Source organism: Ambystoma mexicanum, chromosome 6q (genome assembly GCF_040938575.1).
Source record: "Ambystoma mexicanum isolate Mex_15411 chromosome 6q, UKY_AmexF1_1, whole genome shotgun sequence".
Taxonomy (NCBI): Eukaryota; Metazoa; Chordata; class Amphibia; order Caudata; family Ambystomatidae; genus Ambystoma; species Ambystoma mexicanum.
Window position 1 is genome coordinate 602415432 of NC_090937.1, and position 16825 is coordinate 602432256.

Genomic DNA, 16825 nt, shown 5'->3' on the forward strand with positions numbered 1-16825 from the left:
GAGGCCGAAATTGATTGGGGGGATATAGCTGTGCTATATTGTGTGTTGGTGTAAAGTAGAGAGTGAGCATAGTGATGGGAGAGTCGAGTGTCTGGAGTGGATGTTCTATTCTTACGAGCCCACTGTTCCAGGATTACATTATGGATCTGGATGAGCTGGTAGTGGTTGTCCTCATGTTTTGCGGTAGCTGCACTCTGAGGTAGATTCACAGCTAGGAGCACAGTAAGGGGTTTGCTTCGTCAGAAGGTTATTATTCTTAGGCTCAGCACTATGCATCTCAGGGACCCGTTTTCCGATTAAGATTAAGCAGGATATTTGGTTATAGGGCAGGAGCTATCTCGCACTAATGTAGTCACATCAGCTAATTTTCCCTGTCTCTGGTTGTCTTTAATGGTGGGTTGCAGGCTAGGTCTAGGCAGGATATTTGGTTATAGGACAGGAGTTATTTCACACCAACGTAGTAACATCAAGGCAGTGACGCTAAAGGATAGGCTGGACGGAGACAGTGTAGAGTCTGGGTGTTCTAACGCCTAGGAGGAATTGTATTTTAGGTATGTAGTTGGTACAAGGTATGGAGCGAAAGGGTATTATCAGCTGGATGGCTCGAGAGGCTGCTAGGCCTGTGTACTAGACTCAAGAAGCGGAGAGTCAGTAATTACATATCTTAGCGGCTGCAGGACTCTAAGGTTGCTATCTGTGGTATCCATTTCCTAAATTCTGTCTTGGTGACTTACTGGTCGCTTTCTGTGGTCTCTTTGCTCAGCATCTCCTCCAAAATGTGTCCACAGATTGTAATTACTTTCCAATGTAATGTCATTGAAGTTGCGGTCCATGATGACGTTGGGATTCAGCGGCCCTAGATGGTCCTAGTTAGGATTACAGAAAGAGACCGGTTTTAAAGCTTTTCGGAAGGCCAGTAGTCTTGGTTGTGACGAATGTGCGGAGGGAGTGAGTTCCACATAGTTGGAGCCATGGTTGAGAAGGCGGACCCTCCAATCCTGGCTGAACTGGAGGCTGGAATCACTAGTAAGAGGGCAGTGCTTGATCTTAGGGTGCGTGATGTCATGCGATGCAATGTAGGGTTTAATCTGTGGAATTTCATTCATCTGACTGGCGCCTAGTGCTTTGTCCTGACCCAGGACCAGGAAAGAGTATCAAGACCTGCATGTGCGGGCACTGGTAGAGTGCTGTCTCGCTACAGCAGAGGCGAGAGTTTGTTTGAAATTACCATGGCTTTTATGGCTTCTTGTGAGCGGGTAAAATTGATTTTTGCAAGTGCATTGGTTAATTCTTGGCTTTGGTTGTCACTATGCCGGCAAAGGCACGTAATTACCAGCTTCACTGTGCCGCATGTGCGAAACAAGGGAAGAAAAGGGATGAGGGGTCGTGATAAGACTTCTGGATATTATTGAAACTGCCAAGATTACTGACCCTCTGCTGGAAAGAAAATTCACCAAGAATGATACTAAAAGGCACAAAATAAAAGTGGGAAAATAATGTCCTTTTTCCATACTGTAAGCACTATGGCGGATGTGATCTCAAGCCCTTAGACCTTGCTCGAGGTACGTTCTTCATCTTCAAGAACCACTATATTGTCAGAATCACCCGGATTCGGTGGTATACATTCTAACTCATTAGTGAACATTTTTTAATTTTATTTTTTTGTACACATTCCAGCGTGACTTGCTAGTGCCTGTTCATCGGTTGAGCATAGTAACATTAAAGGAGTGAAAGACACAAGGGGACCGCTGTGCTGATCAATAAAAGCGGCCTGCTGTTTATTTGGGGGTCGAGGAGAGACGGTGCCCTTCCGTCCCAAGTAAAGGTTTCCACAATCGTACAAAGGGACTGTCTAAATTCTAAAAGAAAAGAGAACACTTAGATCTGTGCAATGAATTTAATTCTGTAGCCAGTATCGGGAGGATAGCTCAGCAGCAACATGCTCGCCTTGGAAGCAAGACGACATGGAGCCACAGAGGCTCGATTCCCGGGTCTGCACTTAGAAACCTCTGGGTATTAAGCGCGTTATAAATAACCTATCATATCATAAGACGCGTTTCGACCCTCCTGGATCTTTGTCAAGGGGGAGGTAAACATGATGGGCAAAAATGATGTGAACATAAAGCACATTACCCAAATTGTGTGCCCAAAGTGAGAGAGTCCCAATTAACGAAGATATATGGGTCAATGGAGAGGCATTCACATAATGCATATTTTCAAAGGCATATAGCACAACAGCTGTCACAAATAGATGGTGTCATCATCCCTTAATGTGTAAACCAACCATCAGTCAATTTCAGAATTCAGTATTGAGTCATGATAATGCAAGAACAAAGGGAGAAAAACGGGAAAAGTAAAGGAGCAAAATTAGTTACGCTTGTCAATCAAATGGCCCAAGTGGGCCCAATGCAAAAAACATAGGTGGTATGCTCCTGGCATGGAGGACCCTCTTACCAAGTGTTATATGGCTGATAAAAATAGGATGGGGATGTTTCAAATGTGCTTGATCCAATCGGGAGTATAGTAGGAAGTCGAATTGAAAAAATATAGGGAGTGCATTACTGATAGAATTGACGAATAAAGTGCATGGTTTGGAGGTTAAGAATACCTACATAAGTGTTGAGAAAGGTGGATAAGTAACATTATAGGTTTCAACCTATCCAAATCTCCAGACCTTGTTAAAATTGCAGAGGATAAATACAATAATGCTGATAACAAAGATTCCTCATTTAGCTCACGGCTATAGCCTCTTGTTCTGAGGTGGCGGAACTGGAGACTACAGTGAATGCATTATTTATGTTACGTTCAAAGATGGCACGTGATAAAGACCTTCTACGGACTGTAAGCAGAATAGTGAATGTGATATAGGAAAATAGCACACCCGGTGGGGGAAGAGTACAAGAATCTGACGCTGGTTGAGAATTATACCCAAACTGAAAATTTGCTTGTGGCTTGTATAAAGCCTCCTCAATGAATTCTGGCACAGCTTCCGGTATGATCACTTGAGAGAATGGCTAGTAGAGCCTAAGCGTAACTGCTCCAAAATAAATAAATACATTTTAAAAAGGCAACTAACTGGTGGAGTAAATTGAAGGTAGATTAGCTTGTTTTTGCAATCAAAATGTCAGTGGAGAAAGCCGATCATATGATTAGTGCACATGCATTGGCGATTCCCTCTACTTCTCATTCAGCTGACATTTATCCGCGGAATGAACCTGAAGTAGGGCTAATAGCTAATGTGGATAGGCAGCCTCAGGACCCGTTATTGGCTGCATGGATAAACGGTGCCGTAGACCTAAACGCCAGCAGAGTAATAGATCAATCATCAATTGGAGGAGACCTTGTATTCGAGCAATATTTCATTTTGCCCTTATATTGAAGAGGTGGCGCTCTCGGGTGTGCAGCTGATAGAGAGTGTGGTTTTTCCCTACTGATACCCAGGCTGGAGCACAAATAAAGTGGTTCAACTAAGGGATCGAGTGATTGAAAGGGTTCGACTAACTGAACTGTTTGCAACTGATAGAGACCCTATCTGAATAGGTATAGTCTCTTGCAATTACTCCATAATATCCCACAGCTCTCACAGTCTATTAAGGAAATCCACCTGGTTCCGCTATCGGAGGAAAGCAGCCCAGTTAATTTAGCATTGATTCAGTTTATTGTTGACCATTTGCCATCTTTCTCCATATACTATTTTTTATAATGGCTTACAAGATAGTGTTGGATCTCTTCTGTTTGCCTGATGCCGAGGTTACTCCTTCATGGGGACCCAGCAATGTGGTCAACTTACAGATCGTTAAAAATGTGACTGGGAGAACCATTTACCAATTGCCTTCACAACTGGAGAACTTTAAGATGGTTAAAGACCATAATCACTGGGCATGGCTTCCTGCAGTACTAAGTAAAGGAAATGTATGAAACGTGGAAAGAGACAATGATTTATTATAGAGAATTCTCATAAAAATGGTAATTCCATTCACCTTAGAGACCCCCAGCAACTTTGCTGGATTTTGAGGACTTGATTTTTTTACCTGGAGAGTGTGTGACCCTTTTCCCCCACCCTCTCATGTGTTTTGAAATGTGTTTTACTCGTGTTTCCTTTGGTTAGGGAGTCTAACCAACTCCATAGGCATCATCTTTTCATTTGTGTCACACAGCACCCTCAGTGCAGCAGGTTCCATTAGATGTCAGAATAGCTGGCCAACAGCGTGGTATTGTTGGCTATCGGTTGGAATAAGCTGCTACAGTAGTGATTCTCTTCCCAAGAGCATACCATTTTTTTTAAATTCCTTGTCTGGCGGTGGCTCGCCTGTGGACAAGGGTACTCCTGCCCTTTTCCTTTTTGTCGTGACCACAAGCGAATCTGGGGTGGCATGACCCCAAATATAGAGGGAGTAAGTAGGGGAGGGGCAAAAAAGTTTATCCACCGTGGGTTTACAGCCCTGGTTTGTGAAGGTGTTAGTAAGGAAGGGGCGATGCGCCCTTTGATAGAGTTAAGTAAAGGGATAGCCCGACTGGCCGGGGGCTTCTCCTTTAAAATGTCCTCCACGAAATCTGAGTCTTACACCACCTCTTGCCTGGCTATCTGGAAATGTTTGTTAAACGCCATCTGGTCATCTATAGGAGATGCCTGACGCAGAGATGGGGAGGACCATGCATATGGTATCAGGATCTGGGTTATGGGGAGGTGACAGCCATGGCGGGTTATCCACCGGCAGTTCCTCCCCCAAATCCGGGGTCTGATCAGTGTGATCCACAAAGGGATCATACTCTTGTAAATAAGGGTTAAGAGGAATCTCCTCTTGATCTGAAAGGTCAAAGACCTGCTTATGAAGTGGGCAAGAGGTTCTCTGGAATTTGGCCACTGTAGGGTAAGGGTCTTCTTCACTAGGCCTTTTAGGAGTGAATCTTTCAGAGAAGTCCACAAATTTAGCCAGCCTGTTCATACACCCTTCAAATTTCTCCCTGGTCTGAGAAGATGGTCCAGAGGGGGAAAGGGCTCTTCCTGGGGATCCCCTTGTCTAGGATGCCGAGATTTGTCAGAGAGTCCTAGATAGGGCCTGGGGACTCAGAATAATCCTCCCGCCATTCTGTGTTTAATGGCCGCCAAAACAATCTTTGAGAGACTCTTGCTGATGTTCGGCATTACCGGGAGGAGTTTAGGCTGTTTAGACAGCTGTGTTGTAGATTTAAACCCAACCGGAGCTTTGTCTGTCGACGTGCTCTTTCAACGGCCTTGTGACTTTTGGTGCTGGTGCCCTTGCCTGCAGAGTGCCCGGATGCATGCCGCTGACACGGTTGCGGGGAGGGCTGCCAATCACGCAAATCGGCGGGTACCGTCGAGGAACCAGTGTACCCGTTGACGCCTTGGACCATTTCGACAGATCTGTCGAGGCGGTACCGGGGGTTGTGTGCTTGCCTCTATGAGTAGCGGGTGTGTCCCCATCGCTGGGGTGTACATTCCCCATAGCAGGACTATCGTGCCTGGTGGGGCCAGGGGCGAACACTGCGGAGCGTCAGCGCTCCGATGAGAGGTCAATGGTATCCGTATTGGCGCCACAGCCGTCACTTAGATCCTCATCACTCTCTGCGGCTGCGGTGGGGGAGGCACCCTTGGCCTGCAACATGGCTTAGGCCGCCCACCATTTCACTCGACGCTCCTTGATCGTCTTAGGACGCAGGAGCTGACATGACCGACAGGACGCCTCGTGCTGATCGAGAGAGAGAGACACTTATTGTACCGCCGGTGCGTGTCTTTCCAGGGGTATTTTCCCTTACCACTAAGGTGTATTAAATCAACGGCAAAACCAAAAGGGCAAAGAGAAGGGAGAGGGAAAGGGTTCTTGAAAAGAATACAAACCCACAGTTCCCACTCTCCCCACTGTATAGGCTGGCCAGAAGGCCCGGTCACGTGGTCGACAGCATCGAACGGAGTAGCAGCCGCCGAAGTCTGTTCTTTCGCTGTCTTCGGCGGTGGTTAGGAAGTAATCTAAGAGGGGACGAATAATATATAAACGACCGGAGGTCAGGAAGTATAACAATTTTGCAATAAATACGAGCTCGCATAAGACGATCAGCTAGCTGGGCGGGGAAAAAAAAACAATCAGAGACCTTGATGCGTGAGGGCTTTTGGGTACACTACACATCACGTTAGGGATAGTGGGACAGGCACGCCCATGTCGACGTCCCCTTTCGATCCTCGAAAGACAAGATGCAATACACTGCGGTTACCACTATAATTCGGATTATATGCACAGCATGTCATTCTAAGCAGATTCAAAAGAATCCGAAATAAATATTTATACTATAACTTTAAGTGTTTCAGTGTTTACCTGGATACCTGTATTTACTGATTCCATTGTACAGCTCTACAGATCACATTACCCCTCTTAAGGTAAGCCTGGCTGCTCAGTCAGTCACACTACCAACTTGTGTAGTACAGACTTATATTAAAAGGTGGGTTACTTAATACCAATAGATCAATCTTGTGTAGTCCCACACCAGTTGGACTGCATCAATTCTTACCCAACACTAGGGACCCTTGTTCTGGGTCGTTGAATGCAAACTTTAGGCATTTTTTTTGTCTTCTACTATTGGAAACGGATCCACTGATGGATGGCCCCACTTTGAAAACATCTGTTTTGAGTGTATCGGTCTTTAAGTAGAATTCATGTAGCAGAACACGTGTGGGGAATTAAACTGTCCACTTGACCATCGTGTCCCCCTGGAACAGAATGTGCTTGTATGTGAATTTCTATATCCCTGGTTTATTGATTAAAACATGGCTGCGGTGCCATCTGTTTTATTATGATGCTGCCCCCCCCCCCTCAGACCCACCCCTCCAAGAAGTGGGTTTGGAAGGAGTTCAGTTCCCTCTTGAATGCTAGCAATCCTAATTTGTGTGGCGCTTTGCCCACTTTCTCTGAGCGGTAAAGAATTGAAAATGTCCCTCCCGCCCCCTGCATCCAGACATCTATGCATCTATGTTGGTTCCACTGGCACAGTCACAAAGTGTCTTTCTTTTAACATATTTGGTACAGAACACAATGGAAGGCTTTTTTTACAACCTCATGAGAGATTACCACTAGATGGTCCAATTTGCCTGTTTTTATTTTTTTTAGAATACTGTTCCAGCAGCCACTGCTGTATCAGGCGCATGTTGAAGCGGGCATGGGGAACAATAACAAATTAACAATGCCATCATCCCTAGAAGCTTCATTACTATTCTTTACTGTTCTCTCTTTTTTAAGTAATGTAAAATACATCACATTCATATGTTGCATTCATGAGTGATTTGCATTTAGTGAATCAGCTTTTTGCTGGAGCAACAGAATTACTTGTTTTTAATGTCTGAATCCCTAGCCTATGACAGCATGCCACTTGTTTGGTAGACCCTCCAGATGCCCAGCCATGTAGAACACTCAGAATGAGTTGCAACAAGTGCGTATCTTAAAGACAGATTTATTGTGGATTGCTATTAGCAACTGACAGTGATTAATGCAATGATCACCAGGCTTTAGTGCCATTTTCAACAATGATAAAGAGTTCATACATCTCGCAGTACGAGGGACCCCAATCATAGACTTGTGCCACTCCTACTAGGGTCAATGGATTTACGAAACCCTGCTCCATGAAGTAAAAAGACTTATACACCATGTCTCAGAATAGCTGCTATCCTCTTAAAGGACCTTACAGTGTTCACATATATAAAATACATTGTCAAAAAAGAGAGAAAAACTGAAAAGTGTGAAACAATTTTACTTTGAAAAAAGTACCACCCATCTTATTTGAAAGATTTCTGGAAGCATTTTTCTTGCTATGGCTTGTCCTCCATTTTGTGGGAGGCTTTTAAGCCCTAAAGAGGACGTGACGGAGGAGCAACGTAAGTGCATTCCTAAGATCATTACAGCAATAAAAGAGCAAAGTAAAAGGTTGCATTTTCTTTATTCACCTACTAAATCCACCCGACCAATAGTAGTACTAGCAGGAGTAGTAGTGCTATATGTACTAAAGGTACTACTACCAACAGCAGTAATATTACAGATTGTACCAGTAGTAGTGCTTGTAATAACAGTAGTCTATTCCATCAGTAATACCATAAATAAAATTAGCATTACTTCTGGCTGGCAGTATTGACTGTAGTAATAGTGCTAACAGTAGTACTAGTAGGGTTATTAGCATTCCCATCAGTAATGAAATAACTACTAAGTAGTATTGGCAACAGTAGTATTAGCACAACTAACCGCACCAGCAGTTACATTACTAGTAGCAGTACTGTCAGCAATGCTACGTCTTATGCGGTCAATAAGAATATTACCACAATTGGCGCTGGAAGCAATTTAAGTAGCCAGATTCTTTATCATTTTGTTTGTGAGATTCGGTTAACATACAACATTAGTTACATTTCTTGTTTCTCACAGATGAAATATAAATAAGATTAACATGAATTATTACTAGCAGTACAGTAGTAGTAGTAGTAGTAGTAGTAGTACCACTAGTAATAGAGCCAATATTTGTCAATGACTGAGCAATAAAATACTGACCTGGGAGCAACTGTGGTTGTTAGCGTGGTGGTGGTAGAGTGAGGCAAAAGTTCATGCCCTGATGAGGCAATATTAATTAATCGTGCTACCGGCTTTCCCATTCTTGCAGCATTTGGTGCCAAGTTCCTTGCACCACGTGCAGGGATAGCCATTTTCAAGATTCCTTCTGGCGGGAGCGACACCCGCTCAAAAGACTTGTCATCAGTAGGGCTCGTTATGTCCTCGCTGCAGAATTCAGCTTTATCGTCCTCTATAACCACAATATTTTTGGGCATTTCCTTAAACTGGTACACAAGCCTTTGGCCTTCCACTTTTGCAAGTATTCCCCGTTGGTAGTAATATCTGAGTTAAAAAAGAGACAACAATTACTTAAGTAAATATGCAACTTGCAAAGAAAGAGAAAGTCAAAAAGGCGGTCAAGATTTACATGCAAATTGAGTTGTCTGGTACATACCAAAATGGGAACTGAAAAACAAGATACCTTGGAATGAACAAGAGCTCAAACACAACATTTACAGCTCCTCACTAGAGAGTTCGCCAAATACAAATTTACATGTTAGTTCCCCAAAGAATAAAAGTGATCCAGCGTGGATAATTAGAGCTGCATTCTACAGTAAGAGGTGGCAAATGCTTTATCCGCAGCTTGTCTCTGCAACGTTTGGCTGTTCTCTAGATGTTTTGGAGTACATCTACCATGAACCCTAGCCAAAAGTTTGTATGAGGTGTGTGTCATGTTCAGAAACATCTGCTGCTCTACAGTAGAACAGTGCTTTTCCCCCTGTTCTTCGCATTCTTAGATTCTCTCTCAAGAAAGATGCTGGTTAGGTAAGCTTTTGTAAAGTCCAACTGGTGTGGGACTTTACAAGACTTTTCTCTTGGTATTAGGCAGACCCAACTCTCAATATAGGCCTGTACTACACAAGTTGGTAGGGTGACTGAGCAGCCAGGCTTATCTTCGGAGGGGTAATGTGAGCTGTAAAGTAGCACAATGAAATCAGTAAACACAAGGCACCAAGTAAACACATACACACTTAAAAAGTTAGATTACATTATTTATATATACACACAAGGCAAATTAAGCATTCTTTAAAAAGCAGCAACAACAAATAACATTAATTGAAGATCGAATCCATTTAAGCAAGCACCAATAATACAGGTGAGTAATTCTTTACTTAAACATGTTCCAGCACACAGAGTGACATCAATCAAGGTCAATAGAAGCACTTATTTGTGTTCACCATTACAAAATTGGGCTGAGGACGGAAAATGTTAGAGTTAAAGTAGAACACACTTTCAACTGGTTCAATAGTTAGTTTCTACCAGAGGAATGTAAGCAGTCTCTTATTCCAGCAATAATAGTGTCAACAATTAAAACATGTAAGGTAACAAGCGCTGCCATAGTGTCAGGACCGATATTCTATACCCTGGTCTGGAGGACAGATGTATAGAAGGATGCTCTATATTGTGACAAGGACAACTCTGGGAGCTGTAGCCAAACCAGTTAGGTAGCAGTGATGAGCGGTCTAGGCTAGGTATCAAGAGGTGGTGAGCTTGTAAAGGGCCCACAACGAGTACATACAATGGGAATCACAAATTACACTTAGACTGTATGTATACAAATAGAGTTATTTATGGGCGAACACTATGAAAAAATGACCACTAACAGGCATATGCAGTGCTCCAGATAAGATTTTGAGGTGGGAGTATTTTAGGCATGCTTTTTCAAATGAGTAAATGCAATTTCAAGAGAGTAAAAATTAGTTTTCTCCTCTGCAAGAGAATAAAACGTATCCAACACATACACAGCTGTAGTGTGCCCACCCCCAAGTAGGGTGACCATACGTCCCGGAATTGGGCCATCTGCCCCACAAGCTCGTTTTCATTATTGTTTTAAAGCCCTATACTGGTTTTGGACGGGGTGACCACTGGCAGCATCCCAGCTATCACTGCTGGAAGAGTAAATCTTCACATCTCGATGCACAATGCTCATTCACCAACAAGTCCACATAACAGTTCAAAATTAAATAAACATTAGAATAGCTTGGTAGTTTTAAATTAAAATTAACACTTAAAACTAGGTCTCTTACGTCCCATGGTGAGCTCAAACACCTGTCACATGAATTAACTGATTGTGCCACAAGGCTGCTTGAGAATTGGTTTTATAGCAATCAAAGCAAAAGTTCCTTTGTTTTTAAAATGCTTACAGTCACTACAAATCAGCGCAGTTTACATCCAGGGGAATGTGTTGTATTCCTCACCCAAATGCTAAAGTTCTGTCATGACAGCCACTGTCAAATTGCAGTGCTACTTTTATGTTGCTGGCCTGCCCTGGGTTTTATATCTTGAAATATCTACCACCAAATCATAAAATCCATTTAAGGAACCATAGCCATCTAACAGAAACAAAAGGATAGTAAACGTATTCTAAGACGTCTACGAAGTTGGAGTTTCAAGTCAAGCCGCAAATTTAGGAAATGTCAACTATTGCTTTCAAGTACATTTCCAGTTTGTCTCTGTGATAAACGGTGGGTGAGAAATGGATGGGCAGTGCCAGCATGTGGACGTTGCCCAGAGTGAAGTCTTTTGAATGAAACTGGAATAGAGCAACAACATTTCGGAGGCGCTAATAACTTCTATGGTTGCAAGGTTGTGGGGAGCGGGGGATAGGAAGCCAAATATGAAGGGGACATTAAAAAAAAGCGGAAATTAGTCCGAGGTGAAGGGTTACACACAACACGATAGATATTGCTTAGGGTAGGTATGGGTGCATGCTTTATTGTGTTGCTCGCTTGCTAAGGTACGCCCTCTTTTGGTGCCGCTGTTTCACCGTGGGCCGGTTCGGCACGGCAAGTTGGCCGCAGCAGCAGATTTGGCGCACCCATTTCAGCGCAGGTGCCTTTCTGGCACCTCTGATTTGGCGCGAGGGACGTTTGGACGCGGCTGACATTGCAGCCATGTCTAAACTCCCTCACGCCAAATTAAAAAGTATAATTCTTTGCAAATGCAGCACTTTGACAGGTACTGTCCCTGTTAACGTGTTGCATTTGCAAAGAATGACCCCTGCATGTATCGCTCTGCTTATTGCACATCACAACATGCTGTGCCTTGAAAGCAGGCTACTTAAGATTTGATGACAAGGGGGCATGGCAGCAGGATTAGGAGCCGAACTCCCCGCCTGTCATGCCAGGGCACAGAAAAACTGAGTCATGCCAAAGGAAGCCACACTCTGCCAGTGCCCACCCGCCCTTCAAGTACCTGGCTGTCTCACCGATGTACCACAGGGTTACCCACTACACACCCGCTTTCCTAGCATGGGCTATCACGCAAGTCTGAAGCGCCCCTGGCATGGGTTGAGGTTGCTTGCTGTTAACAAGGTGCACTGATGCACAGTAACGGCTTCTTGGTGCTTTTTGAATACCGATTTATAAACCTCTCAATTAATGCACATCTGCTATTCCAGTACTATTCCAGCACTCTAGCCGTGCACCAACTAGGTTCTACTATCCCCGACGCTCTCCCCCACCCCCAGTTCGATAAATGTAGTACCAAGAGCGGTTAAACATAGTGGTATTGATTAGTATGTGCTTAGGAGCTGGAGGAATTTGACACGAAGGACTGTATAATTTACCAAATCATGAAGGCACCTTACTGCGAGATGGGCACGCAAGAGCTCGTATGACACACAGCCCAGCTCTGCCAGTGCATCCATCACTCCACCGATGCCCGGGTCATGCACCCCAGTTCTAGCCTCTAGCATGCTGGCCATCGCTTACCAAGACTAAGCAACAGCTGTGCCACAGGCCCTCAAGCCTAACCCAACCCTTGCTGCAAAGGTGCCCCAGTGCAGAGAAAGCGCCAATGCAGTTAGTACGCAAGTCGTCTGTACTCTCGGGTCTTTGGTGTCATGCAGACAGCCAAGAGCGTTGCCTTCACCCATCCATATGTAGTTCGACCTTCTGTGATGGGCAGAAGCCAGGTGCATTGGGTACCATTCGATTGTGTAGTAACCTCTATTATTGCAGCGCTTAGGAGCCAGCGGAACGAGCCACGGGGAGCTATATCAGAACACAAATATTGGTAATGACTATTCTCATTACTTTTGCTAGCAAAACTGTGTGCGGCGCGGGCACTGAAGAGAAGCGATAGCTGTAGGGAAGTGTTATACAGGGTGCCTCCTGGAGATGGAGAAGCACAGGATAGGGTGCACTTTCAGAGCTTTGTGTGGGTTTGTCACCCATGGATGCAGGAGGTGCTGCCAATCGGCAGCGGGGTGCATTGCCAGAGTCGAGTGTGGACTGCTTTGTGACGCACCAGTGGGTGACGAACAGTCACTAGATCCTACGAAATAGCTATGACTGTTATCCATCACAATGGTACTCCTTTTACAAACTTGGGCAGGATGAAATGCTAAAGGAGCCTTGCAAATTCAAATCTATGGCTTGCAGGATGGGTCCAAATCTGCTCAGTGGCTTCATTCTTCCGCTCAACCCACTGAGCGATCTCCCTTGCAATGCCGAATAATGAGAAGCCACCATGACTGCAATTCCCCAGTCCGTGGGCCACCTGGCAAGTTGCCCAGTCCCAAGCCTCGCGCTGGGGCCGTTGCCTGCTTGGTATTCATGATTTTCTTGGGTTTAATGAAAAAAGTTGCGGATTTAAAAAAAAGAAAAATCTGTAAATGACGAAGTCTTGTACCCTCAACCCTGCCTGGACCAGCAAGGCCAATATCTAAAATTAAACCTGGGGCTGAGGACAGGTCAGGGACACTTAAGTAAATGGAGCATTTTGCATCAGGAACAAACATGGTAAAAACCAACAACCGAAGTGGCCCACTAAGGTCGAAATATGTAGGGGTCCCCTGTGCTTCTCGGACTAGTTCAACTTGCACACCCCCACCCCCATAATGCATATGCTCATCCCTTTTATAATGTCACAGGCAGGATACAAATACTGGCATTCCAAGCTGCACACTGAAATGCCAGTGGTTATGGTTAATACAACAACTCAGTTTTATTTCAAAATCTATTTAAGGACAGTTTTGCTGCTGCTTGATCAGAACTGAAGCATGGCTTGGACGCTGTGGAATGAACCACTGACGAGGGCAGGTGAGATTTAGTTGTGGGGAGGTACAGCCAACGAGAATCGATGGGTACCTTGAATTATTTGTCGTCAGCAAACAAAAGAACTACTGCATCACATCAGTGGTCAAACAAAACATTCACCCTTTACATTCGGAATTACACAAAATAAGCACACGCGTGTCTGCTCATTTTCTAGCACTGGGGGAGAACAGGAGGGGGGGGGGCGGTCACATGCCACACTCCTCAGGAATTGTCCCTCTCCTTCAAACAGCTGGCATTGATTGATAACCCCAAGCTGCATGTACTGTGTGTTTAATCCGCAGCCACTTGATGTGCCTTAGTATGTGCAGGGTGTGATTGCGTGGTGGAGGGTGAATCCCATGTATGTTCTGATGGCGAGTGTCTCAGGAGGGTTCACACATATTCACAAGAGCAAAGAAAACACTGAACGCAAGCATTAGTATTAAAAGACTTCTATAGCCCAGCAGTCAACTGAATCGCATCTAGGCACTTTGGGCAGGTCTCCGACAGTGGACATTGCCAATACAGGTTACTGGTTCAAATGTGGGACAGTTTAGATGCTTCAAGCCAATTAAACTAAATTTTTTATAAAATATACTTTGCTGCATTGAAAGTAATTGACGCGGAGCCTGAAGGAAAGCACCATTAGATGCTTCTAAAGAGCAAAGGGATAATTACACTATAATGTGCACTGTATAAAGGGTTCCACTCGCTCCTTCAAACGCGTCATATTTAAAAAAATAAAATAAAAAAAAAACAAAAAAAATTGTCCTGCTTCACGCTTGCTCTGCTGCTGATGACAAAAGAAACACTACAGTGAGTGCCATCTAGTGGTGGAAAGTATGTTTTTTTTAAATGAATAAATAAAGCGTACACAGTAGGAAATAAAATAATCCGTATTGGCCATAAATGCATGCGTAAAAAGGAACGATACGCAGCTTATCTAGAGGGCTGGGTAGATGTATCACACAACACTAAGAATACATATATACCGTCACTAGAGTAGGGCAAAATACAGATCAAATCCCTGTAAAGGAAAGTGTAGATTTGTTTATGCAATACAGGCCCACAGAGAATTAGCCCTAGCTTCAAAAATCCTTCCCAAAGTTGTCGGGGGCCTTATGCCCAAAGGTTCAGGAAAAGTTCCAACGCAGTTTGTAACGCTGGAAGAAATTAAGGTAGGGTCTCTGGGGTCCACTGAACGATTCCAAGGGTTAGAGGACAAGTTATTCTAACTAACCAAAGTGTCCCCAACTTTTCACAAGGCTTGCACAAGTAGGCAATGGCAAAGCCAAAGTATTGTAAACGTTTTAGAAAGGGAGTTTAGGGGCAGGTAAGAACCACTGTAACTCCCGCCCCGTACTTCAGATTCTTCACAGGACTTGGCAGGTCAATGGAAGAGGGTCAGAGCCGTCAACCTCAGTCCTCGATTCGCAGGGGTTGCAGATTCAAGCTGATCTCCGGCTGATGCAAGTACTCTCGGTGGAAGAATGCAGCAAAACACTATGCAGGACCCCTCTCAGGACTGGACTCGACAAAGCTGTTTTGAACGGTGGTCACAGCAGCATGGCTACACAAAGGGACTCACTTGTCGCGGTCAGACCTTTCCTCCTAGCTCAGGTCCCCTTGAAGCTAGGACTCCGAAATTTCGCTGAGGTAAGTCTGGTAGGGCAAGCCGAGGATCCTCCAACTTCCAGGCCTCAACACGGAACGGCGATATCAGCAGCACTGCAGCCCAAACTTAAGAGCGGGTCAGCCACAGGGCAGTCCTGGGCCACTTCGTCGCAGGGTACCAAGCAAACGTCAGGAATGGATGTTCCATCCACTCCACGGGTCGCAGCTCCCTTGCAAGACTGCTAAAGATCGACAGCAAGAATGGGTTTGTCCAGGATAGCAGCAGAAGTTGGTCCCCAAGCCTCCTTCAGACGGCTCTCTGGTCTCCTCACGGGTCTCGCAGGTGGGCAGAAGTCTTGGCTCCTTCCGGTTTCTCCAAGATCTCGAGAGTGAGTGCAGGGGTCCTCTTATACCAAAAGCCAGGTAAGAGCAGCAGTCCCCACTAGCAAATAGCAGAACTAGAGACCCCCCCCAAGCAGTGGTCCAATCAGGATCACTGGCGGGAACACTCGCGCATAACTCAGACAGACTGAAACCAGTTTGTGGATTGGGACCAGACAGTCCTAACCCACATCCTGCAAGCAAACACACATGGCCCTTCAGTAGCCCCCAAAAGCCTATGCTTTCCCGGGCACTGGAAGTCCATATACGGATTTTCATAGCCTCACAGGTCAGGAAGAAGGCTAAAAGACAAGATGGCCAAAGGACAAGCGAAAACCCTTGTAGCATGGCCATGTTTGGACACTAGCCAAAGTTAGTAGCCAAACGCGGTAAACGTGTTAAGGCCAAAACGAAAAACACCAAAAAATGATAAAGCGTCACTACTGCTGCTACTAGCTTGTCCATTTAGCACACCTAGAGTAAACAAAAAAAAAAGTGTTAGTCTAGGGTAAAAACAAGTGTATCCCATTGTACAATGATAAAACGTTACCACAAATCATAACAAGTTAATAAAAGTAGTAAGTAACAAGACTAAGGGAAACGGTTTACCAGTACCGACAGCCTGAAGGGCATGGCGGGTTCCCCATAAAAGATGAGCAAAACACAGTATAGTGAAGTTTAAGGCTTCACTGCACTGTAAAAAGTACAGGTCAGAATAAAAAATAAAAGCAAAAAGTTAGTGGGTCCATTAAAATGGAAGGAACGGTGCAGTAAAAATAAATCTTTCCCAACACAAATCCATTAGGGTTCAGAAGACTTTAGGAAACCAGGACAGTCTAGGTTAATGGGACAGTTCCAGTTCTGATGCAGCTTTTCTTTGAAAAATGTTATCAAACAGGCAGGAATTTGTTGAAAAATTACAGGAGCTCAAGGGGAGCCCACTTGATGGAGCACAAGCTGGAAGGCCTGCACAGACGAGTTCAACTCAAAAGGGGTTAAAATAGTACTTCCCAAGCCATGTAGCACTGCAAATGGCAAAAGGTAGTTTTACCCAAAGCCCCACAGTACATTAGAATTTAAGATGTTCCTGCTGGATACCTTCCTGATACAGTGATGCAGACCCTTGTTCCTGGTCCTTCGTCTTGGTGACCAAAGGGAGGTCGTCTGGCAGGCTTTTGCGGCAGC

The 16825-nt window shown here is 44.7% G+C and overlaps 1 protein-coding gene across 6 annotated transcripts in view; it reads right to left on the reverse strand.

The window, feature by feature from the left end:
• ELF2 (E74 like ETS transcription factor 2) overlaps nt 1-16825 on the reverse strand; it is a 1226980-nt gene that overhangs the window by 43587 nt on the left and 1166568 nt on the right. For all 6 annotated transcript variants that reach the window (XM_069631080.1, XM_069631082.1, XM_069631079.1 and 3 more), the window contains one exon: nt 8544-8885. In XM_069631080.1, coding sequence (XP_069487181.1) covers nt 8544-8885 — 342 coding nt within the window. The remainder of the gene's footprint in view (nt 1-8543; nt 8886-16825) is intronic.